Source organism: Pongo abelii, chromosome 3 (genome assembly GCF_028885655.2).
Source record: "Pongo abelii isolate AG06213 chromosome 3, NHGRI_mPonAbe1-v2.0_pri, whole genome shotgun sequence".
NCBI classification, from domain to species: Eukaryota; Metazoa; Chordata; class Mammalia; order Primates; family Hominidae; genus Pongo; species Pongo abelii.
The window spans coordinates 23,651,555-23,675,996 of record NC_071988.2 but is presented as its reverse complement, the minus strand read 5'-3'; the positions used below and the strand labels follow the sequence as shown (position 1 = coordinate 23,675,996).

General features: G+C 36.6%; 1 protein-coding gene across 1 annotated transcript in view; it reads left to right on the top strand.

Annotated features, from left to right (window-relative positions):
* The window catches only part of DHX15 (DEAH-box helicase 15), a 56,658-nt gene that overhangs the window by 12,308 nt on the left and 19,908 nt on the right, over positions 1 to 24,442 (top strand). Inside the window, 4 exon segments of the mRNA NM_001133898.1 lie at positions 1,435 to 1,628; positions 15,936 to 16,095; positions 17,406 to 17,624; positions 22,884 to 23,051. Coding sequence (NP_001127370.1) covers positions 1,435 to 1,628; positions 15,936 to 16,095; positions 17,406 to 17,624; positions 22,884 to 23,051 — 741 coding nt within the window.

Here is a 24,442-nt window from a genome sequence, read left to right as displayed (position 1 = left end):
GTAGTCCCAGCTACTTGGGAGGCTGAAGCAGGAGAATCGCTTGAACCTGGGAAGCGGTGGTTGCAGTGAGCCAAGATCATGCCACTGCACTCCAGCCTGGTCAACAGACTGAGATTCCATCTCAAAAAACAAACAAAAAGACAAAAGATCTGAACATTCTTGCCTTGAGAATTTTGAATTAATTTTAAATATCTTTAGTTCACCAGTGAGTGAATTTCACTTTCTAGATCTTTGAAAGTACATTTTGCCTTTGTAAAAGGGTTGCCGAATTGAGGATATATCAGTAAGTAAGGCTTTATAGCCTGACTAGAAAACCACTTAAACATAGGTCTGTGGATTTACAGAACCCGATAGACACTACTTTAGTTATTTTTGTTCATTTAAAGTGTTTTAAAGATATATATGATGTTTTTAGAGAATCAGCATAATTACCCTCCCTTTCAGATATTTGTTAGTGACAAGTTACCCCCAAATTGCAGAAGCAACCTAACTAAAATGTAATAATAGTGCAGCCACAAATATTCCTTATCAGTTTTACTGTACTGATACTGTGCAGAAAACTCCATGTTTCCTGTAGCATTAGAGTTTGATAGGCTTTTGGAAGCTTTGATGTAAACCAATTATGCTCTTCTAGCAGTGGATTTCCATTTAATATGGTGAGCACTTACATTTTTCCCATGGTTCTTTTCCATTTAAGTGACTGGAAAACTGTGAAATTGGGGAATCCATTAGCTTATATTGATAATGGAACTGGGGGAAAATGTACTGCCGTCATGGCAACCAATTTAACTTGTGCTTGGGGGTCCCCCAACCCTTTGGCTGCCCTTAACGAAGTGGTGCTGCTCTAGGTCCTGTTAAATTTGAGACTGGCAGTTCTTAAAATTGACTTTAAGATGGTACCTAAGGTGCTGCCATTGTGCATACTGCTCCTGAGGGGGAAAGGATAGGATTACAAAAGAGTTGGGTGCTAAGAGTTAGGTTCTGCTGGCTTATAAACCAAATTTGAATTGAATTAAATAAAAGTACAGCTTCAGAGTTTCAAGGGGGTATGATTTTACTTGATTTTGCAACTCAAATTATGTAAGAATTTAAAAGTTACACTTTCTTAGAAATGTTTGTTCTAAAGTAGAATTTGTTGTAGGTTGGATTTTTTAAAATTGCATAGAGAAATACTTCATGATGGGATAGTCACACTGTCGAGTGTATCCCTGATTGTGTCTACCCAACTTGGGTGTGTATCATATCAGTATTATACATAACTGTTCCTTGGTTTAGAGAGCTTGTGTTGTTACAGGTTTTGAGTCACAAGTCTTTTAGTCATTTGCCTAATTGGATTTGGTGTTAAATCATTGGAATGAGATAAAGTGCTTTATGTTACATATACTTGATATGCAGGCAGAATATAATTAATTTAAATGTGAAATTATTTGATAGATTCCACAGTGGTGTGTGGAGTACATGCGATCATTACCAGGACCCAAGAGAGGAGTTGCCTGTACCCAACCCAGGAGAGTGGCTGCAATGAGTGTGGCTCAGAGAGTTGCTGATGAGATGGATGTGATGTTGGGCCAGGAAGTTGGTTACTCCATTCGATTTGAAGACTGCAGTAGTGCAAAAACCATTCTTAAGTAAGTACTGTATCTTTAATGATGCTTTTATTTCTTTGCTTGCTATTTTCTGCTATTAGATAGAAGACTTTGCTAGTGCAGGCTTATGTCATCCGAGTTTAGAATTATCCAAAGTAGGCCTTCTTAGACTTACCACATGACCTTAGTTTAATTATATATTATTGGTAATCTATAGTTATTTGGTAGAAATTGAAGTTCAAAGGTCAGATTTTAGTTACTTGGTTCTGCATTTTAGGTGAAATGTTACTGATACTGTAAAATGTGTGGTTTTAGTAGACACAATGGTGTATGACTTAATTGTGAAAGAAAAGGAAAGTGATATGTCTTACTTAGTAAAAGATAACTACTTTTAGCAAGAAGAATGTATAGGATGGGATATGATTTATTTAGGGGAGAGGGGTCTTTTAATGTTAATTATGCAGCTATTACCGTGCATCTGTTATAAGCTAAAAAGAGGAATCTTTTGTTCTGTAATACACTCTTAGAGCTGCCTCTAGGTCCTCGTTTCTCTATAGCTATGGTGCAGATAATTGACTACCGTATTGAGCTTTCTAATGTTTTAACTCTACCAACTTTTTATTGTCTTATACTTGCATTCTGCATAAGTTATGATATATGCTACCTGATGATGATTCTTTCTCGTCTTACTTCCCTCTGGTTGCTTCTGCTTATTCTGTATTTATGTGATATTTAAGTCCTTTTAAACGTGACTTGTTTGAGTGGGGCTCAGTGGCATATGCCTGTTTATTCCCAGCCACTTGGTAGGCTGAAGCAGGATTGCTTGAGGCCAGGAGTTCAAGGCTACAGTGGGCTCTGATCATGCCTGTGATGGCTACTGCATTTGAACCTGAGCAACATGGCAAGACCACATTTCTTTAAAAAAAAAAAAAAAAAAATCATATCTATGTGATCTTCTCCCTGAGATTTTTAAAAACCATTTTGGAGCATTGTGTAGGCAGTGATATGAGTCTGTTGTCAGAGAGATATATAGTGTTAATGGGATAAATGAAACAAGAGTCTTTTTGAGATGGAGTCTCACTCTGTTGCCCAGGTTGGAGTGCAGTGGTGCCATCTCAGCTCACTGCAACCTCCGCCTCCCGGGTTCAAGCGATTCTCCTGCCTCAGCCTCTCAGGTAGCTGGGACTGTAGGTGTGCACCACCACGCCTGGCTAACTTTTTGTATTTTTAGTAGAGTTGTGGTTTCACTATGTTGGCCAGGCTGGTCTCGAACTCCTGACCTGATGATCTGCCCACCTCAGCCTCCCACAATGCTGGGATTACAGGCATGAGCCACTACACCCAGCCACAGAAATTGAATGGAATAATGAACTGCATGTGTTTATCATCGACTTTTAACTATTTCAATCTTATTTATTTCATATCCAATCTTATTTATTTCCCTGTCCCATGTTATTTTGAAGCAGTCTTAGATACCAAATAATTATATATATAAATATTTTAGTGTGTGTCTCTGAGATAGTTTCTTAAAATAGAGCTATCATAACTTAAAACGATTTATTGGATCAAAATATCCAGTCTTCATTCAACATTTGTGTCAGTTTTTTCTAATTCTTTGATTTATCTCATTTTATTAGAACTTCTTATTCAGCGTGATATTTAATAGCAGTTGAACTTTAAAATATTTAAATAAGCTTATCCTTATTACTTTATGGGACATATTTTTGGCTTAAACCTTAATCTTCACTGAATAAATTCTTGTAGTTATTCAGTGATATGTTATTGATCACTGGTAATTACAATATAATTGACAATAATTACATAAGCAAAATCATAGCTCATTATGTTATATTACTTTAAAATGCAGATAATGTCAAGGACTTGAGGCTAATAAGGGAGAGATTTTACTCATCTTTAGGAGGAATATCATTATTCTGACTTGATTCACATTGCATTGAATTTTTCTTGGTAAGCCACAGTTGAGTTGAGAACAGAATTTGGAAGTTGGGATACAAGAAAGTTATGCAATATTGGTGCTGTGTGTATGTGTAGTAGGAAGTGGGTGGAGGTTAGGCTTTCAAAAGATGAGTACTTCTGAAAGATTTTGGTTCACTTCATAGGGAATGACAAGTAACAGATTTTATAGTTCAAATGAAGTATTTTTGGCATTGTGATTTTTTTTTTTTAATGGAACAGTTTCTAGAGGTTATAACTACTTTTAAAAGCTTACTTAAGACAGGGTAAGCTTATTGGGGTTTCTTTCAGGAGCTAACCTGGTGTTGCCTTTAAGTAATATAAGTCAAGGAGTGTATTATTACAATAAGTTGCTTAAAATTTAAAAATTTCAAATGTAACTCTTTGCTATTTGATAGGAAGAACTTAACTAATGGGAATGCTTCATTAAATGTAGCTCTTATCATATATAGATATAAAATGCATATATATCCATTGTGTAGCCAGGGCGAACTTTAATTTTCACTCTAGGATGGTAAAGAGGCTAACTTAGGCAGATTCTGCTTGAGCACAGAATTTAACCATAGTTTGAGAGCATTTTAGCTAAATAAAGTATCTTTAAATTGTCCCCATATAGATTAAGGGTCCATGAGATAGTTTCTTCAGTGTTTGGGATACCTATTCATAAATTTTAGGTTATAGATCTGATACTGTGCTCTTTTTGGAAGATTGGATCTGGTATAACTTAGTGCACACTCTGTTAGTCTAGCCTTAAATGGCTACCCCATCCCAGTGGACAAGTGAGTTTACAAAGCTGCCACTCCTAAATGGTTTTTATATTTCCTTTTTTATGTGTTTGCTTGTCTCCATCCTTTTCTTCTGAAGCATTCTTTTTGCAACATACTTACTTTCCTGTTGTCTTGGAGTGGAAATTATGAAGAAAAAACCCAAGGAGATACCTAAAGAGCTTACCAGTCAGGGAACAATATATTGCTGTATTTGTGACTAGTCAGTGTAAAATGCCTTGATTCATTTTGATGTAAGGAAGGAGAGGTTGTTGGCTTCTGGTGTAGCCCTTTTGCAGTGGATTTTAAGAAGTATTTGTCTATTATTGTAACTTTTTTTTTTTTTTTTTGGAGACGGAGTCTCGCTCTGTCGCCCAGGCTGGAGTGCAGTGGCACGATCTCGGCCCACTGCAACCTCCACCTCCCGGGTTCAAGCCATTCTCCTGCCTCAGCCTTCGAAATAGCTGAGATTACAGGCACCCGCCACCACACCCAGCTAATTTTTGTATTTTTAGAAGAGACGGGGTTTCACCATATTGGCCAGGCTGGTCTCAAACTCCTGACCTTGTGATCCGCCCGCCTCGGCCTCCCAAAGTGCTGGGATTACAGGCACCCGCCACCACGCCCAGCCTGGTTGTAACATATTTTAATTCAGGAAATCACCTTCAGTTTTTTGAAGGAGCTGATAATTTTTTAGGGAAGAAAACAATTTGATAATCTTGTATGAGTAGAGAAACATAATGAAGTTGTTAATTTGGTAGGTAATTTTACTGTTATTTTAGGTGATACACTTCCTTTTTATTTTTTCGTAAGCTGTAAAATTAGAGATTTTTATGTTGAAGGAATCTAATTTGTACACATAATGATTAGTCATTCAGTCAGCTAATACTTAAGTACCTTCTGTGTGTTGAAGGTACCTTCTGTGTAGTACTAGGTATAATGAAAAGTGAATCTAGTCCCTGTTCTTATTAAAGCAAATAAAAATGTAAATAAAAAGTCTGACATTGTGATTAACCTTCTGAAGTAGAATATGGGTGTTTATATGAAGGAATGATTTGAGAATAAGTTTAGGTAGGAAGATGTTGGATTTATTTATTTATTTTTGAGACAGAGTCTCATCTCATCTGTCACTCAGGCTGGAGTGCAGTGGTGCCATCTCGGCTCACTGCAACCTCCGCCTGCTGGGTTCAAGCGATTCTCATGCCTCACCCTCCCAAGTAGCTGGGATTACAGGCGTGTGCCACCATGCCCAGCTACTTTTTGTATTTTTAGTAGAGACAGAGTTTCACCATGTTGGCCAGGCTGGTCTCAAACTCCTGACCTGAAGTGATCCACCCACCTCAGCCTCCCAAAGTGCTGGGATTACAGGCGTGAGCCACTGCTCCCGGCCAAGAAGTTGGAATTTAAGTCAAGGGTTGAATTTAAAGTAGTGGTTAGCCAGAACAGGGGGGGTTATGGGATAGGGAATTACAGGGCATTGCCATAGCGGAATCTTCGGTGTCTCTGGAAACAGCTGACTGAAGCACTAACTGTATAAAGACTACTTATGCAGGTTCCAGAGTGAGTTTCCAACAAGACAACTTCGTTTAAAAATACCTTGAGGCCAGGAGCAGTGGCTCACACATGTAGTCCCAACACTTTGGAAGGCTGAGGTAGGAGGATCACTTGAGTCCAGGATGAGTAACATAGTGAGACCCTGGCTCTCCAAAAAGATTTATATATAAAAAAATTAGCCGGGTGTGGTGGTTTGTACCTGTAGTCCCAGCTACTTGGATGAGGTGAGTGGATCACTCGGACCCAAGAGTTTGAGACTGAGGTGAGCTAGGATTGTGTCACTGCGCTCTAGCCTGGGTGACAGAGCAAGACTCCATCTCTCTTAAAAAGAAAAAAAAAAGGGGGGGGGGTGGGGGCTTGTGAAGAGAATCAAAAGGAAATAGATCCTAGAGCATAGCCTCTAGGGTCGGTGTCTGAGTTGTCCTAGCTCTGCCCACGTATTAGCTGTGACATTAACTGTGTGTTAAGTAGCCTTCATGTGCTTATTTCTTTTTCAAAAGATGGAGCTGGTACTAACTACCTGACAGGGTTGTTCTGAGATCAGATATAGTTGTCGGTGTACAACTCTTTGTCATTTATGGCACTCTGTTTAGGGGTGCATCAGTCAGCATTGCTGATTCTTGCTGCTGTTGGTGATGATGGTAGATTTCCAGTTGGAGAAATTATTGGATCTTTTTAACCAGTTAACCCCGTTAGAGAGGGACTTATAAAACCACTTTAATAAAGTTCCTTTTGGCACAATAATTGAATTACAATTGGGGATGTAAACTTAAACCTTGACGTGACTTGTCACTGGAATGAATCAATTCAAGTATTCTTTTAGGGCTGGAGGTAAAGGTGAAACAGATGTGGCACTTTAAGGACCATTAATTATACAAACAATTATAAACTAATTTATTGAACATCTGTTACGTGGCAGTCTTGGTTCTAGTTCATGTGTAGCACGTAAGTTAGGTAAGGGTAATTTTATTGGACTCTTAAAGAGAGGTGGGAATAAAGGATAAATGTGGTTATTTAACACTTAGGCAGTTTCTACCAGAGGACTGAAAAGTTACTGTGGTCACCCTAGAAGTAGAATTCTATTGGCTTTTGCTAATTTCTAGAAAGCTAACTTGGTTTTCTGAGGCTGTACATGTTTTGTTAAATTTGACCTTTGTACTTAAGTATTTGTGATGATTAGATAGAGAAGGCTCTCTTCGTTTATACAGTGCCAATGTCTTACAAAATATTAAGTAGAACCTACACATTCATTCTAGCTTTCTGTGAGTTCTGTTGAGGATGAAAGAATATTCCCTTTAAAACTTGTGAAAATTTGAAGAATAGGCAATATATTTTTATTTAGTTGTCTTTATTTTCCATTGTTAACTTCTTAGGCATTTTTTCGTGATTAGGTATCTAACTCTGAAATACATACCAAATGTATTTTAGCTGTTTACACTAACAAAGCTGTATGGTTTGATTGTGGTCTTAAACATTTCAGCTCTCTTTAAGAGTCCAGGGTTTGATGTTTTCTTTTTGCCCTGTTTGATGTATTGAACATTGAAACACTTCAAAATATGTTCCCTTTCCTTGTGAGCAATTACATCTAGTAGTTTGTTGTCACTGTAACCAGTATTTTGCTATATGTAGTGCTATTGTGATTACAGTAAGTTAGTGTTGCTCATGTTGTGTAATATGGTTGCTAAGAACATACCAGATTGAACTAGAGCCTGTCTTTGTTTATTTCTTCACCAATAAAAGAAACATTATGTAAGGACTCTGCTAATATCACTGGCTCTTCACTGACTTGGTTGGGGAGGGGTAAGCTGTCAAGCCAATAAGAAGGTGATTTGAATATATAGAGATTTCACAGAGGAGGAGGTATTTCATCTGAGTTGAGAAGGACAGGGAGACTTTGATAGGCAGATGGACTAGCCAGTAGCAAATAGTATCAATCATTTCCTGATACTCTAGGTAGATGAGCTGATTTCCATCAAGGTTGAAGTTCTCACACTGTCTTAATTGACAGCACACTTAATATCTCAATAATTTCTCCGTAGTACCCCAGGCCTAAAGAAATATTTCAGAATTCCATTTACTAAGTAGTTGGGTCCTAATAACCTAAGTATTTGTTTCTTTTAAAAAATACTACACATACATTGAAAGAAAAATTATTTCATTCATAAATAACCACCATTATTTACTAAGTGTGTTAATGCTATTTGATCACTCACAGTTTCTCAAACCTTGATAACAGATTGAACAGTACCTCTTTCATTTCCTACTCTATACTGATGTTTGCCTCATGCTTTTTTTTTTTGAGACGGAGTCTTGCTCTGTCCCCCAGGCTGGAGTGCAGTAGCGCAATCTTGGCTCACTGCAAGCTCCACCTCCCAGGTTCACACCATTCTCCTGCCTCAGCCTCCCGAGTAGCTGGGACTACAGGAGCCCACCACCACGTCCGGCTAATTTTTTTTTGTATTTTTAGTAGAAACGGGTTTCACTGTGTTAGCCAGGATGGTCTTGATCTCCTGACCTCGTGATCCACCCGCCTCGGCCTCCCAAAGTGCTGAGATTACAGGCGTGAGCCACCACGCCCAGCCTTGCCTCATACTTTTTAAAACAGCAGCTATCAAAAGTCTAGCTTCCACAGATATGACATCAAAAGGATCTATGGTCTACTTTTGAAACTCTCAACTACCTTAAACTTGTAGTTCCTGGGATGTCCTACATGTTGAACATGGAAAATAGTAAAAAAAATTATGTTTTAAATCATTAAAATGAGAACATATATATTCTAGGTGATCATTTAATGCATTTACAGATGGAATCAACAACTTACTCTACCATTTGAGTGATCTATTTATATCCCAGAAAAGTAGTTTAATCTTCTTTGGCTGCATGGACATTAAAGTTGTAAACAAGTCCAGGTGCAGTGGCTTATGCCTGTAATCCCAATACTTTGGGAGGCTGAGGCAGGAGGATTGCATGAGTCCAAGAGTTCCGGGATGTAGTGTGCTAGTTTGGCATCCATATGGTAACTCCTTGGAGAGCGTGGGACTACCAGGTTGCCCCAGGGGGTGTGAACCGGCCCAGGTTGGAAAATGAGCAGGTCAAAGCTGATCAGTGGTGGGATTGCATCTGTGAGTAGCCACTGCCTTCCAGCCTGGGCAACATAGCAAGGCCTTGTCTCTTTAAAATATATACATACATATATATGTATTTCTTTATATATAGATTATATATATTTCTTTATATGTGTATAAAGATAAACCTAAAAGATCAGTTGTAAATAGAAAAATTATACCTGGACATTTAAATATGAGACCTATAGGTTCATTTATTGTTAAAATTAATCAACACCATTTTGTTGAGTATGGGTCATTTGTTTGAAATTCCATGTAATTCTAAAGCTGGAATTTAAACTCAAACATTTAGAAAATACACAAGTTGTTTTTCTGGAATTTAAGACAATTCAGTCTTTTGGAATGCTTGGTTTCTAGGCTCTTTTAAATCTTTCAGAGTTGTCTCACAGATTTGGTAGTTCTGTGTGTGTGAGAGATTCATCTTGTTCTAAACTTCTGAAACATACGACTTAGCGTTCATATATATGACTCTCTTTTCTATGCTTGCGGTTTGTCATTTCATGTCAACTGTAATTCTCTTGACCCAACTGATGGAGACAGGATTATGTATATATTACACTATGTTTCATAAAGTGTATGGCTATCGCAAGGATTTATGAGTTACATGGAGACTAGTTAAGAGTGTGGTATAGAACCGTTTATTGAATATTTCCCAAGTGCCAGGCAGTTAGTGTACTGAGGACTTTATATATGTACATTGTTTTGTTTATTTTAATTAATTTTTACCCTGTTCACATTTTTTACAAAGGGACCATTACAGAAGAAATTGTCTTCTGTATTATTGTCTGACAATAATAGGAATAGGGACTTATTAGGAAATAGGACAATAATAGGAAATAATAGGAATAATAGGAAATAATAGGAAAACAGGGACTTAAACCCAGTTTTGTCTTGCAACAAGTATGTATTCTTAACCTCTGTGTGTTTTATTTCCTTCATCATCATTCCTCATTGCTCCATGTAATTCTCTGAGTGTATTGTAAAGCTTTCCTAGGTAATATGGAAAACAGTAAATCTCATTATTCAGATTAAACAGTGCCATTCATTTATAATAGATGCCTTTTTCAGGTTGCTTTATTTATGCTTTTTTAACTTTTAGGTTCAAGGGTATGTGTGCAGGTTTGCTGTATAGGTAAATTGCACGTTGTAGGAGTTTGGTGTACAGATTTTTTTTTTTTTTTTTTTTTTTGAGACAGTGTCTCACTCTTCCAGGCTGGAGTGCAGTGACGCAATCTCAGCTCGCTACAACCTGTGCCTCCTGGGTTCAAGCGATTCGATTCTCTTGCCTCAGCCTCCCGAGTAGCTGGGGCTACAGGCGCACGCCACCATACCTGGCGAATTTTTGTATTTTTTGGTAAAGATGGGATTTCCCCATGTTGGCCAGGCTGGTCTTAAACTTTGACCTCAAGTGATTCACCTGCTTCGGCCTCCCAAAGTGCTGGGATTACAGGCTGGTGTACAGATTACTTTGTCACTCGGGTAATAAACATAGTTACCCGACAGGTAGTTTTTCTGATCCTCTTTCTCTTCCCACCCTCCACCCTCTGGTAGGCCCCAGTGTTTGTTGTTCCCTTCTTTGTGTCCCTATTTACTCAAAGTTGAGCTCCCAACTGAGAACATGAGGTATTTGGTTTTCTTTTCTTGTGTTAGTTTGCTTAGGATAATGGCCTTTAGCTTCATATATGTTGTCACAAGAACATGGTCTCTTTTTTTTATGGCTGCATAGTATTCCATTGTGTATATGTGCTACTTTTAAAAATGAATTCTACTTTTGATGGACATTTAAGTTGATTCTATGTCTTTGCTATTGTGAATAGTACTGCAGTGAATATACACATGCTCGTGTCATTATGGTAGAAGGGTTTATATTCTGTATACCCAATAATGGGATTGCTGGGTCAACTGGTAATTGTATTATAAATCTTTGAGAAGTTGCCAAACTGCTTTCCACAATGGCTGAACTGATGCATTCCCACCAGCAGTGGATAAGTATTCCCTTTTCTCTACAACCTTGTTATTTTTTGACTTTTTAGTAGCCATGCTGACTGGTATAAGATGGTATCTCATTGTGGTTTTAAGTTGCTTTATTTTTAATGGCTGCATAGCATTTGTGATTGTACCTTAGTTTACTTAACAAATTCTATTGATGGAAACTCATTTGCAGTTTTTGCTGTTAGAAACATTTGCTGTCCTCCATATCCTCTTACAAACTTGTACACACATTTTTTTCACACATACACATCTGTGAAATAAATTCCCTACAAGTGAAATTGTTCGGGTCATAGAGTATACTTGAATTTTATCAGCTTTTGCCAGATTGCCCTCCATAGAGATTTTTATATACTCTCACCAGTAAGGAATCAGTAAATGAGCATCTCTTTCTTTACCCTTGCCAACTCAGCATTATAAAACTTTTTATCTTTGTCAATCTTGTTAAGTGAAAAATGGGATTACTTTATGGTTTTAATTTGCATTTATTTTCTGTGAAATTGAACATCTTTGTATGTTAGCCATTTGTATTTCTTTTTGGAATCTGAGACTGGTGCTTTTTTCATCTTCTCAGGATTTCTACCTAGTTGATAGCTGTTTTTAAGGTGCTATTTTAAAATGCATCTTAGTTTCAGAGAATTTAAATTTGACCAAATATGCGATATTATAAAATTGATAGAATTAGATGTTTCCTCATATGCTTTGCCCATATTTCTATAGTGGGTTGGCCTTTTTCTTATTGATTTGTAGGAGCTTATAACAGAATTAGCACTTTGGATATAAGTTGCAATTTTGCCCAGTTTGTCATACATTTCTTGGCTTTATGACACTTCATGCAACACAGAGACTTGAATTTTGTACACGTATTGAATTAACCACTTTTATGATGTCCAGATTTTGCATCATACCCTGCCCAATATTGTTTTAAATAATTTAATCCATGTATGTTACTATTTTGTTTTTGTTTTAAACATTTAACCAAGCTGGAATTTTACTGGGGAGGGATCATAAGGTTTCAGGTAGGGATTTCTGGTTTTCATTTTAGAAAAATGATTTTTTGCCTTTCTGAGGCTTAGTTTGTAATTTTTTGGAATGTTTCATAAAATGTATATACATATATATAAATACAAAAATACAAATAAGTAATATATTTGCAGGATGTAATGTTTTACCATGGTTTGTTCAAATCTGAATTAGTGATGTGTTAGGTGTCGTCATCTTGCTGAGATCATAGTTGGCAGTTGGCTTATAGTTACACTACGCCATCTACATGTGCCTGTTGCAAAAAAATACTTCAGCTAGGTTGATACTATTCAGTACATTGGGTTTTTGGTATATTTTATTAGGCAGTCACAGTTGAAAAACTGAACTGTTACTTACTCCAAGGATGTTTTTGCTACTTTAGACATCTACTTTAGGTAATCTGCTTCTTGTTTAATTTGTTTAATTTAGACTAGTGTTTCTTAAACTTTAGCAATCATCAGAATCACTTGAAAACTTGTTAGAGCAGATTGCTATGCCTCACCTTCAAAATTTCTGATTAAGTAGATCTGAGATGAGACTCAAGTTTTGTAGTTCTTACTAGGTCCCAGGTGATGCTGATCAATTTTTAAGAGCGTCTCTGCCCTAAAACAGTTGGAAGACACTGTAGATAGTAAGGCACCCAGTAAAGTATAGAGTTTGGCTATCCTGTGGCACTTTTATTAATTCATCATTGAAACGTCAAACTTAAAATTTTACTATTGTGACTCATTCCTTAGCCTGGATAAATATTTCATTACTAAGAAAGTTAGTAAAACTTGACTCTTACATAAAGGAAAATGGACTGTAGTTTTAATCTCCAGTGCCTGGTTCTGCCTTTCCTGAGTTCTGTGTCAAGTTAGTTTTTTGTTGTTAAGCAAAGGGTTTCATACATTTAACAGTATAGCAAATCATCAAGTACTGTTTCTTTTTTTTTTTTTTTTTTTTTTTTTTTTAGTGGCTTAAAATTAACAACAAGTTCATTCTCTCACAATCCTGAAGGTCAGAAGTTCAAAAACAGTATGTTGGCAGGTTAGTTCCAGCTGGAGGCTCTAAGTGGCAACAGTCTTTCATGATTCTCTCCTAGCTTTTGGTGGTGGCTAACAGTCCTTAGCATTCCTTGGCTTGTAGCTTTGTAACCACAGTCTCTGCCTTCATCTTCACGTGGCTTTCCTTTTGTGTTCAAATCTCCCTCTCTTTACATTTTGTAAGGATACTGGTCATTGCATTTAGGGCCCACTCTTAAATTCAGGGCGATCTTGTCTGAAATTTATAACTTAATTACTTCTGCAAAGACCCTATTTCTGAAAAATGTCACGTTGATAGGTAGCAGAGGTTAGGACCTGGGCATATCTTTTGAATAGCTTTTTGCTATGAAATTTGTACGTACAATGTGTTCCTTTTTCTGGGACTTTGTGAAGAGTGTGTTAATGTAGGAGAGACTTAGGACTGGGAATCAGTACAGTGATACCTAGTCTTAGTAACTGGTTTTGAGAGCCTGGAAAAGTTGACTATGGTTTTTTCGTTTTCTTCACTGGAAAAGAAGTAAATTCGACTATATTCTTGAGACCTTTGAAATTTTAAAATTTCATTTTTCTTGAAATTCTTCATTGTACAAACAGCAATATCCCATATTAACTGGTGACGCAAGAAGTAATTAAGTGCAGCACCTCATGGAATGGGATCACTAGGTGATGATCAGTATTGAGGAACCATTGGGAATTGTCTGTGGATGACAGAAGTTTTGGCCATTTATCTAAGTACTTGTAATATGCATAGTTAATAAAGCACAATAAAATATTTCCATTAATCTAATTTATAATATTTATAGTCTGCCATCTGTAACATTTCTTCCCTTAGAAAAATAAAAAGGAATGTCTGTTGGTTAGCTCTGCTCCATATTGTGATTGATTAAAGCTTGAGGAATGTGAGGAGAAAAAAGATCAAAATAAAGAAGGTGACTTTTAAAACCAGTTTTAAGAAGTTTTCAACTTAAAGTCATATTTTATCATTTCTGTGACTTTTTTCTCAAGTTTTTATTGTCTGAAGTTACAATGTGTCTTACAATTTACTGAGATCTTGTAGTTGGTGGCAGTTTGGTTATTATTGCCTGTGAATACTTGAACTTGATCTAGCTGTACATATTTTCACCTCAAATAATGTGAATTGTTGGGTCTGTATATACTGAGAGTATTTGCTAATTTAAATGCCTTCAGAAATATTAAATATTACGCTATGATTCCATGTTGAAATGAGTACTGAGTATCAAGAGGCTGGGAAATGGAGCGATAGGGTGTAAATATGCTAGTATTTGAGCAAATGTCGGAAGAGTAACCAATCCATTTTTTTTTTGCCCTGCAAATCAACAGACAGCTCTATTGAAGCTAAGAGAGGTAACTCACAAATAGAGGAAGCTGTATGTTATGTTCTGCTACTGAGATCATATACAAGAGTATTGCCTATCTCGTGTCTGTGATATATCGGAAGACAGGAAAAATTACCAAATGTCCTCAGATCAAAGAAATTTCAAAGCAGCTACGGGCTATAGTGTTGCTGATTCATGCAGTATGCTTTACTGTCTTTAAGGCACTGAGTCATAATTTAATTGGCAGTGTTTTTTCTTTCCTGGTCTTACATAAAATAACCTTATAGCTAATGCTGTTTGTCCCTCCCAGGAATGTGGTAGTTTATTTTTAAAAATATGACCAAGGACAAGAAGCATAAAGCATATAAATGAGTTAAGATGGATTTGTTTGCCAAAAGTTTATGAAATTTAGAATTAAGTTTAGGTGAAATAAAGAGAATTCACTTCTTTTTGTTGTACACTATCAATTTGCTGAACTTAATGCTCCAACAGATGGCATGAGCTAAAAATATCCAGTTGGTCCATGAAAGATTAGGTTAGACTAATCATAAAAAGAGCCACAATCGTGAATTTATAAATGATCGCTTCAGATTTTTTAATACCAGTTTTAAATCCGTAAATAAAATAATGGGTTTTTATCTAACTGAATGAGCTGTGACTTAAGCATCTAAAGGCATCCTGTGTTTTGTCCAGGTGCCAAAAGGAAGATAGTTGTTTTTCATAGTGACATCAGTAACCAGTGTGGAATGGACAGGAGATAGCTGACCCCTGCAAAGTTATACAATCTTGACCCTTGATCTCATTGCCTTCATTCTTCCGTGGCACCTCTCTTGTGATAACTGGAGTCCATATTAGCTGCCTTCACTTGAGCCATCCCTAACTAAGCCTGGTTTCTCTTTTTGGTTCATTGATCAATCTGACGTCATTTGTTTTTTTATCTTCCATTTATGTATCAGCATTTCTTTAGTGTTGATGCTGCCCCTCAGTCCCACTTCTTTCATTAATGAATTCCTTTTGTGCTTTAAGATTATTTCCTTGGGGTGGGAGGACTCACGCTTTCAGCCCTTTTGAACCAAGAGCTTGTTGTTAGCTTATTAAGTAAGGAATCGTTAAGGCTTAACAAAAAATGTTTATTTGCATGTGGTAACATTTTAGTAGTGTGACATGAAGCAACTTAAAATGGTTTATTAGATTTTGCGTGTTGAATATTTGTATGTTTTTAAAAGGTTTAAGAAATTGAAAATGACGAATTTTGCCTTGGCATTCGTGCGACACCACGTGATCATTATGTTCCATAATCGGCCATATCATGTCTTCCCAGTACATTTCAGTATTACATTTTTCAAGAATTGATGATGCATATCTTGTTTCATTGTATACTCTTAAAAGATTTTCTTGAAACTTAATTTTGCAATTGATCATGAAACAGTAGCACATTTGTTTGGGGCAGAAATTTATTTTTAATTTACCTAATGTCTTTGCGTTTCATTTTTGTCACGAAGTTTGGTTTTAAAATGACCTAACGGAATCTTTAACTAACATGTTCTTTGGAGTATAGGTATATGACTGATGGGATGTTACTTCGTGAAGCTATGAATGATCCCCTCCTGGAGCGTTATGGTGTAATAATTCTTGATGAGGCTCATGAGAGGACACTGGCTACAGATATTCTAATGGGTGTTCTGAAGGAAGTTGTAAGACAGAGATCAGATTTAAAGGTGAAGTAATTTCTTCTCTCCATTTAACTATATATGTGTGTATGTGGGCATGAAAACAGGGAATACATACTCATCAATAACCAACTGTAAGAAATCACCTGTAAAAGAAGGAACTAGTAAGTACCTTCTTGTTTTGTTTCTGCTTTGCTGTGCCTTCATTTTAGACTTTATTTCTCACCCTTTATAGTAATGCATTTTTAAGCCAAATCTTCTCAATTTGTAACCCACCTAGTTCTTTTATAATCTAATAACATATATGTGTAACTGTGCTACTCACTCTACCCTTCATTAAGTACAGAGGCTTATTTTACTTAAGGATCAAATCTTTCTCCCTCAGATCCATGTCCTTGTCTCATCACAAACACCCATTGTAACTTATAATGCTGGAGAGTGGAAATGACTATACACAGGACAGGCAGCTCCTTAGAAATGTAGTCACTTGCCCTAGTGTGTTACTTCTTTCCTTCATACCACATGTACCTTGGCCCCTGTTACTGTATTGATTGAGGGCCTAAAACTACTTGACATTTTTGTCCCCCAAAGTCTATGACGTTCCGCTTTTTGCTGTGTTGTGTGTGTATACTATTCATTGGAATGTAGACTCATCCCTTGTTGATATGTGTGTTATAGAAGGGTTCATAGCCTGGTGACAGAGCGAGACTCTATCTCAAAAACAAACAAACAAACAAGCGTTCAGCACTAGCAAGAAAGATTCTGGGTCTTTAGAAAAAAAACTGAGGCCTGAGCATGTTTTTGTTTATACAAATTAGATCAATGCTTTAAAAAATATATTTAAAGAATAATGTGAGTACTATCATTATTTATTAAATTTATTGTGCTACCAAGGTTTTAGTGAGAATCTGAAAGTAGAAATTAAGAACGCTAATGAAACTTTTTATGGAGGAACCTTTTTATATCTGGTCCACTTATTTTTTTTTTCCTTGCATTTTCTTTCTGTTTTTTCCTGTTTGCAAAGTTTTGTTTTAATAATGGTAGCAATAATTATACTGCATATTAATGTTTTCTTTTACCAATCTGAATTACATATAATTTTATAAAATCTGATTTTAAGGTATTTTATGAAGAAATGCTGTAGTTTATGCATTTATTTTTTTTCTAAATTTTTAAAAATGTAAACTTTTACTATAGTTCAGCCATTATGTATTTGATTTTTCATTTACAGTTTATTTGAAGGTTTTCATGGGCATTTTTATAGCTGATATATATGTAGAATAGTAAATATGGCTATACTTTAAGACCATGTAAAAATCCTTGAAGACAGCTTCAAGTAATTTACTGTTTGCTTTCAGGTTATAGTTATGAGCGCTACTCTAGATGCAGGAAAATTCCAGATTTACTTTGATAACTGTCCTCTCCTAACTATTCCTGGGCGTACACATCCTGTTGAGATCTTTTATACTCCAGAACCAGAGAGAGATTATCTTGAAGCCGCAATTCGAACAGTTATCCAGATTCATATGTGTGAAGAGGAAGAGGGAGATCTTCTTCTTTTCTTAACTGGTCAAGAGGTATTGTTTTAATTTTCTTCATTATTTAGCTTTTGACATACTGTTTCTAATACGCAGCAACTTTAATCATAAGAACATGTTAATCATATTTTTTATTTCAATGTTCTTCAACCTGATTGTATTAATGTGTAAAATATGTAACCCCTTTTATCTGTTTACTGTAGGAATACTTTTGTATACCACTAGAGTTTGTGTTATAGTTAATTATTTTAAGAGTGTTAAATGCTTTTGGAATTTCAAGATTTTGCAATTGTAGTTTAAGAGATCCCTGGGATATAAGTGCTGTTATGCTGAGGCATGAATTTGCATCACAGCTGCTTTGAAATCAGGTTATCCTCATCAGTTATTTAGCTTGTGAGTGAACTTGGGTGCCTATTCATCATCAAAACACTTCAGTTTGGTTTTGTCTTCCCATATGCTCATGAAGGTTGGGAAGGATGACTGAAAGTTCTTAGTTAGAATTTACTTCATTTAAAATTTTATTCTCAGATGTAGCATTTCTTTTTTTTTTTTGAGACGGAGTCTCACTCTGTCACCCAGGCTGGAGTGCAGTGGCATGATTATCGGCTCACTGCAACCTCTGCCTCCTGGGTTCAAGCGATTCTCTTGCCTCAGCCTCCCAAGTAGCTGGGATCACAGGTGCCCACCATCACACCTGGCTAATTTTTTTTTTATTTTTAGTAGAGATGGGGTTTCACTATGTTGGTCAGGCTAGTCTTGAACTCCTGACCTCAGGTGATCTGCCCTTCTTGCGTTCCCAAAGTGCTGGGATTATAGGCGCGAGCCACCACACCTGGCCCCAGAATGCTTTTTTGATGGCATATAAACAGCATTTGTGCTATAATGTAGTATTGAGGCTGTTGGGATAATCATTTTGTCCTCTTGTGTCTGGTCTCTAGTTTCTCATTTCCTCCAAAGTGCATAGTGTATTTTTATTTTTATTTATTTTGTTTTATTATTTATTTATTTGAGACGGAGTTTTGCTCTTGTTGCCCAGGCTGGAGTGCAGTGGCACGATCTCGGCTCACCGCAACCTCTGCCTCCCGGGTTCAAGTGATTTTCTTGCCTCAGCCTTCTGAGTAGCTGCGATTACAGGCATGCGCCACCATGCCCAACTAATTTGTATTTTTGGTAGAGATGGGGTTTCTCCATGTTGGTCAGGCTGGTCTCGAACTCCCAACTTCAGGTGATCCACCCACCTCGGCCTCCCAAAGTGCTGGGATTACAGGCGTGAGCCACTGCGCCCGGCCATATTTTTATTTTTTAAATCACTATTTAAAATTGTCATCATTCTCAGATAACATAAGCATATTGAGATTCTATCAGAAATATCAAATGGCCTCATGGTTAAGGACCTGAAAGGTTTTTCTCTGAGACAACTTTGTGCGGTGTGTTCTGTGAATCCCACAGCTGGGGAAAGGAAGGGAGTAAGCCCAAGGGTTTTCAGATGTGTGCTAGAGTGTCTTTCACGAAATAAAATGCCGCTCTGGTTGTCAACTGTTTTTGTGCATACCATTGCTTCTTTAAATTATCTTTGGATTCCCAGTCTTGAATTTGAAGAGTTTTGGGGAGAAGGTAGCAGAAAACCTAATGTTTTGTTTACATTTCATTTGTTTTATTTAGTAGTAGAGCTGGTCTAAAGTAAATATTACCTTCTCATTTTTGTGAACCTTCGTTATTTTTACTTGGTAAGTTAAATGCAACTGCAAAATCAGTACTCCTTTCTTCATAAATTGAATAGCCTCCATGAAATTGAATAATCTCATAAAATTTTAAAACTGGTTTTTAAGAACATATTCTGACCACTTAAATAAAAGTGCTTCTATAGTCACGTGAGTTAATTTGGGAGGGAGCGAGAACAGTTTAAAGTGTTGCCTAGATAGTAATTAGATAAGAGTGATTGTAATTAAATAATTTTATTTTTAATTTTGCTTAGTAAAATTTTTTTTCAACATGCAGTGAGTTAATTGGTAAGGTCCAGATTAATTTACTAACATGTTGCTGCTTTTGGAGTTAAAAATCTTTCCTCAAATCAAAAACTCCTGAACTGTCTGTCTTTATTCTCAGTATTGCTAATGACTAAGCAGATGGCTGCTGTTGGGACAGTGAAACTTCTTTTCCTCCACTACCTGTTTCTGTTTTTATTCTGATGAATGCAGATAAGTTTTGTGGCATTCTCAGCTGATAGTGTTGACTTTTTGGAAGTTTGGCAAACCTCAGGGAAAATTTTTATTGCAAGTTTTAAAACTGTTTAGAACTTTATCTAAAAACATAAGTGTTACGGGATTTCTTCCACATTTTGGAGATGCCTTTATATCCTACATAGTCATCATTTTGTTTTAGCTCCATGCATACTTAGCAGATTAGGTACTCTAATCTCCAGTAAAGTTAGAATTGTCATTTTAAAATACTAGAATCACAAAGCAAATGTCTAATTTAAGCACTTAATTTTTAATGTGTGAAATCTGGATATTTTGTGATTTCTGAGCATTTATTTTTCATTTATATACGGAAATTAACAAAATTACAGATACTCTTAAATGTTGGAAGCCTAGTTTTATATTATGTTCAAATGTTTTTTAAGTTGGAGAGCTCTTAATTTTTTATTTGCATGCCAGCAGGGGGCATTCTAATCTAGATACAACATTTGAAAGCAGTGTTTTCAAAAAATATTTGTTCGCTTTGTTATATTTTTTATTTAGATGAATAGCATCTACTTTCATTTTCTTTTAGAAACTTGAGATTTCAAAGGAGGATCTAGTAACATTGAATCTTTAATAGTTTTCTGTGTTACAATTTTTGAGACAGATAACCTTTAAAACTGATGTATTTGAAATAAGTGAAAAGTAATTTATTTGTTTACTGTGTTTAAGAACGTTGTGTTTTTTGATAATGGAAACACAGTTTGGACATTAAAAAAATATAAAGTAAATGTCCTAAAATTCTTCCTCACCATTTAGTATCATTGTCCTTTGAAAAAAACACGTACTTTGTTGACAAGGGTAGCTTCTAATTGGGTCATTTATTGGACAGGCTGCCTAGTATATAATAAGCGTTTTACGTACTTCTGGGTTTAATTGAATTAATACTTCAGTAAAATTTAGAATACATTTGTCCGCAGTGCTGCCTTCCATTTTTAAGTTCCTTTGCCTCTCCCAGAGCTGTCATACATAATCTGTCTCTCTCTTTTTTTCTGTCTTGATATTCATTATGTCTCCTCTTGAATGCAAATGCGTTAGAATATAGTCATGTGCCACATAACAATGTTTTGGTCAAGACAGACTTCTCAGCCGTGGTGCTGCTCCCATAAGATTATAGTGGAGCGGAACGTAACCTTGCAACATCATAGCACAACACATTACTCATTGCTTTGTGATGATGCTAGTTCAAACAAACCTACTTTGCTGCCAGTTGTTTAAAAGTACTATATAGTATGTACAGTTGTGTACAGTACATAATAATAATGATAATAGGACACTGTTAGTGGTTTTTGTATTTACTATACTACATGTTTTGTTTTATCATTATTTTAGAATGTTCTCCTTCGACTTAAAAATGTTAACTGTAAAACAGGCTTAGGCAGGTCCTTCAGGAGGTGTTCTAGGAGAAGGCATTGTTATCACAGGAGATGACAGCTCCATGTGTGTTACTGGCCTTTGAAGACCTTCCAGTGGGTTAATATGTTAAGGTGGAAGATAGTGATATTGATGATCCTGACCCTGTGGGGGCCTAGGTTAAGTGTGTGTTTGTGTCTTTTAACCAAAAAGTTTAATAAGTTGAAAAAGTAAAAAATTTTAAATTAGAATGAAGCTTATAGAATAAGGATATAAAGAGAAAATACTTTTGCACAGCCATACGATGTGTTTGTGTTTTAAGCTAAGTGTTACTACAAAAGAGTCAGAGTTTAAAAAAATTAAAAAGTTTATAAAGTATAAAAGTTGTAAGCTAAGGTTAATTTATTGAAGAAAGAAAAATATATCGAAAAAAAGAAAATACATTTTTAAATAAATTTTGTGTAGCCAAAATGTACAGTGTTTATAAAGTCTACAGTTCTGTACAGAATGTCCTAGGCCATCACATTCACTAAGTACTCACTCACTCACAGCAACTTTCAGCCCTGCAGACTTCATTCATGGCAGATGCCCTATATGAGTGTACTGATTTTTACCTTTTTTTTTTTTGGAGACGGAGTTTCCCTCTTTTTGCCCAGGCTGGAGTGCAATGGCGCGATCTCGGCTCACCGCAACCTCCTGCCTCCCGGGTTCAAGCGATTCTCCCGCCTCAGCCTCCCGAGTGGCTGGGATTATAGGCATGTGCCACCCCGCCCAGCTAATTTTGTATTTTTGGTAGAGACGGGGTTTCTCCATGTTGGTCAGGCTGGTCTTGAACTCCCGACCTCAGGTGATCCGCCCGTGTCGGCCTCCCAAAGTGCTGGGATTACAGGTGTGAGCCACCGTGCCGTGCCTGGCGGTTTTTATCTTTTATACCATATTTTTGCCATGCCTTTTCTTTGTTTAGATGAACAAACACTTCCCATTGTGTTACAGTTGCCTACTGTATTCACTTCAGTAACATGCTCCTCAGGTTTGTAGCCTAGGAGCAAAAGGCTATACAGTTTAGGTTCATGAATACACTAGAATGTTTACACAACAGCAGAATCGCCTAACAAATTTCTCAGAACATATTCCTGTCATTAAGCAACGTGTGACTGTAGTTTTCTGAGAAAAAAATTTGTAGCTGCTCTAAGACATTTGGGTTAGCCTAGTTCTTAAATATCTGTGTTGATACTGTAAAGGTGTTTGTTCTCATTAGGCACAATGAAGCAAATCTTCCATATAATTGCATTAGTGATACGTGACATTAAAGCCTAATTGGCTTATTTAAAATGTCTAGCACATCAATTTCTTTTAGATTGTGAAAATTGAAAAGGTCATGAGTGCATTTAAATATTCCTGAGTGAGAAATTTCAATTTTAGTACAGTTTGTTGAGAAATAATTAGGAAATCTGACTCTAAGAAAAGGGGGGTGGAATGCAAATAAGGCAGTTATATATTCATTTGAATACAAAAATGAAAGTTTCTTGGATTGTTTTGGAAATCCCATTGAAATTTGCTAAATTAGTTTTGGTTACTAAATTGAAAATAGGGTATCCATGAAGTGAAAGATGGCATACATAAAACAGACTGCATAGAACTAGGATTATAATAAATACTTTAAAATGTTTCAGTATTCGTTTTTAGACTCACTTTTATTTTGTAGGAAATTGATGAAGCCTGTAAGAGAATAAAGCGTGAAGTTGATGATTTGGGCCCTGAAGTTGGCGACATTAAAATCATTCCATTGTATTCTACACTTCCACCTCAGCAGCAGCAACGCATTTTTGAGCCTCCACCTCCCAAAAAACAGAATGGAGCAATTGGAAGAAAGGTAACATTAGAAATGTTCTTCATAAATATTTCACTAATAATGAAAGAATTATTTATGAGATAAAAACTTTATTCAGTTATAAAGGACTAAGTTATGGGTGATTGTGATCTAGGTTTTATACAACAAAATAATATCCATTTGGAGGGTTCTGCATATCTCTTGACCCTAAAGTAAGAATGAGTACTGCTCCTAGGTAGTCCCTCCTTAGCAAATGGAAGATTCGTTAGGATGGGTTAAGAAAAGAGGATGTTGGCCAAGTACTATCTTTTCTCCTGTTAAATCACTTGGTATAAAGTAAGCACTTTTTCTTTGGTTCCTTGGCCTTCTGCCCATAATTTTGTTTAAGGCTTCACCAAATGTAATGTCTATAGGTGTGAAATGTTGACCCTGTGCAGACCTAATAACAGTAGCACTGATCTGGCCGGGCGTGGCGGCTCAGGCCCGTAATCCCAGCACTTTGGGAGGCTGAAGCGGATGGATCGTGAGGTCAGGAGTTTGAGACCAGCCTGACCAACATGGTGAAACCCTGTCTCTATTGAAAATACAAAAAAATTAGCCGGGCATGGTAGCGCGTGCCTGCAATCCCAGCTACTCAGAAGGCAGAGGCAGGAGAATCGCTTGAACCCTGGAGGCGGAGGTTGCAGTGAGCTGAGACCACACCACTGCACTCCAGCCTGGGCGACAGCGCGACTCCATCTCAAAAAAAAAAAAAAAATATATAGCACTGATCACACTGCATAAGTATGTGAGGTCCTGGAATGCAGAAGCTCCATCTAGATCCTGTCACACGGACAGGAACAAGATTATTTCAGCCCTATTTCTGAGATACTTTGTTGAGGGGCTGGGAAGACATCTTTGATTCCCCATCAGCAGATATAGATATAGATATATATAGAGAGAGAGAGAGAGACAGACATATATGTCTTAAATATTTATATAATAAGTTAATGCATCCTCCAGGCAGAGCTTTATTTTTTTTTATTTATTTTATTTTTTAAACAACATGGGGTCTCAGTATGTTGCCAGGGCTGGTCTTAAACTCCTGGGTTCAATGAGTCCCACCTCCTGGGCCTCCCAAAGTGCTAGGACTACAGGCATGAGCCACCAAGCCCAGCCCTCAGCCTGCCTAGTTTTCATTTGTCTTGAAATCATGTGTACTTTGTATATCTGTATTTGTTTTATTTTTAAAACGTTGTGTTTGTTTACCATTGAGTGAAACTGGTGTACAACAAAGATATCCTGTTTGTGCATCCTTTTGTGTACTTCTCGTTTCATTGAGTTCTTTGAGATATATGGGCCCATATTTACTACAGTTACACATCTGAGCTCTTGCTGTCGTAAGTCTATGAAGTAAATTAAAGTTTTTGTTTCTGTTTTGCTTTTTGTGTTTT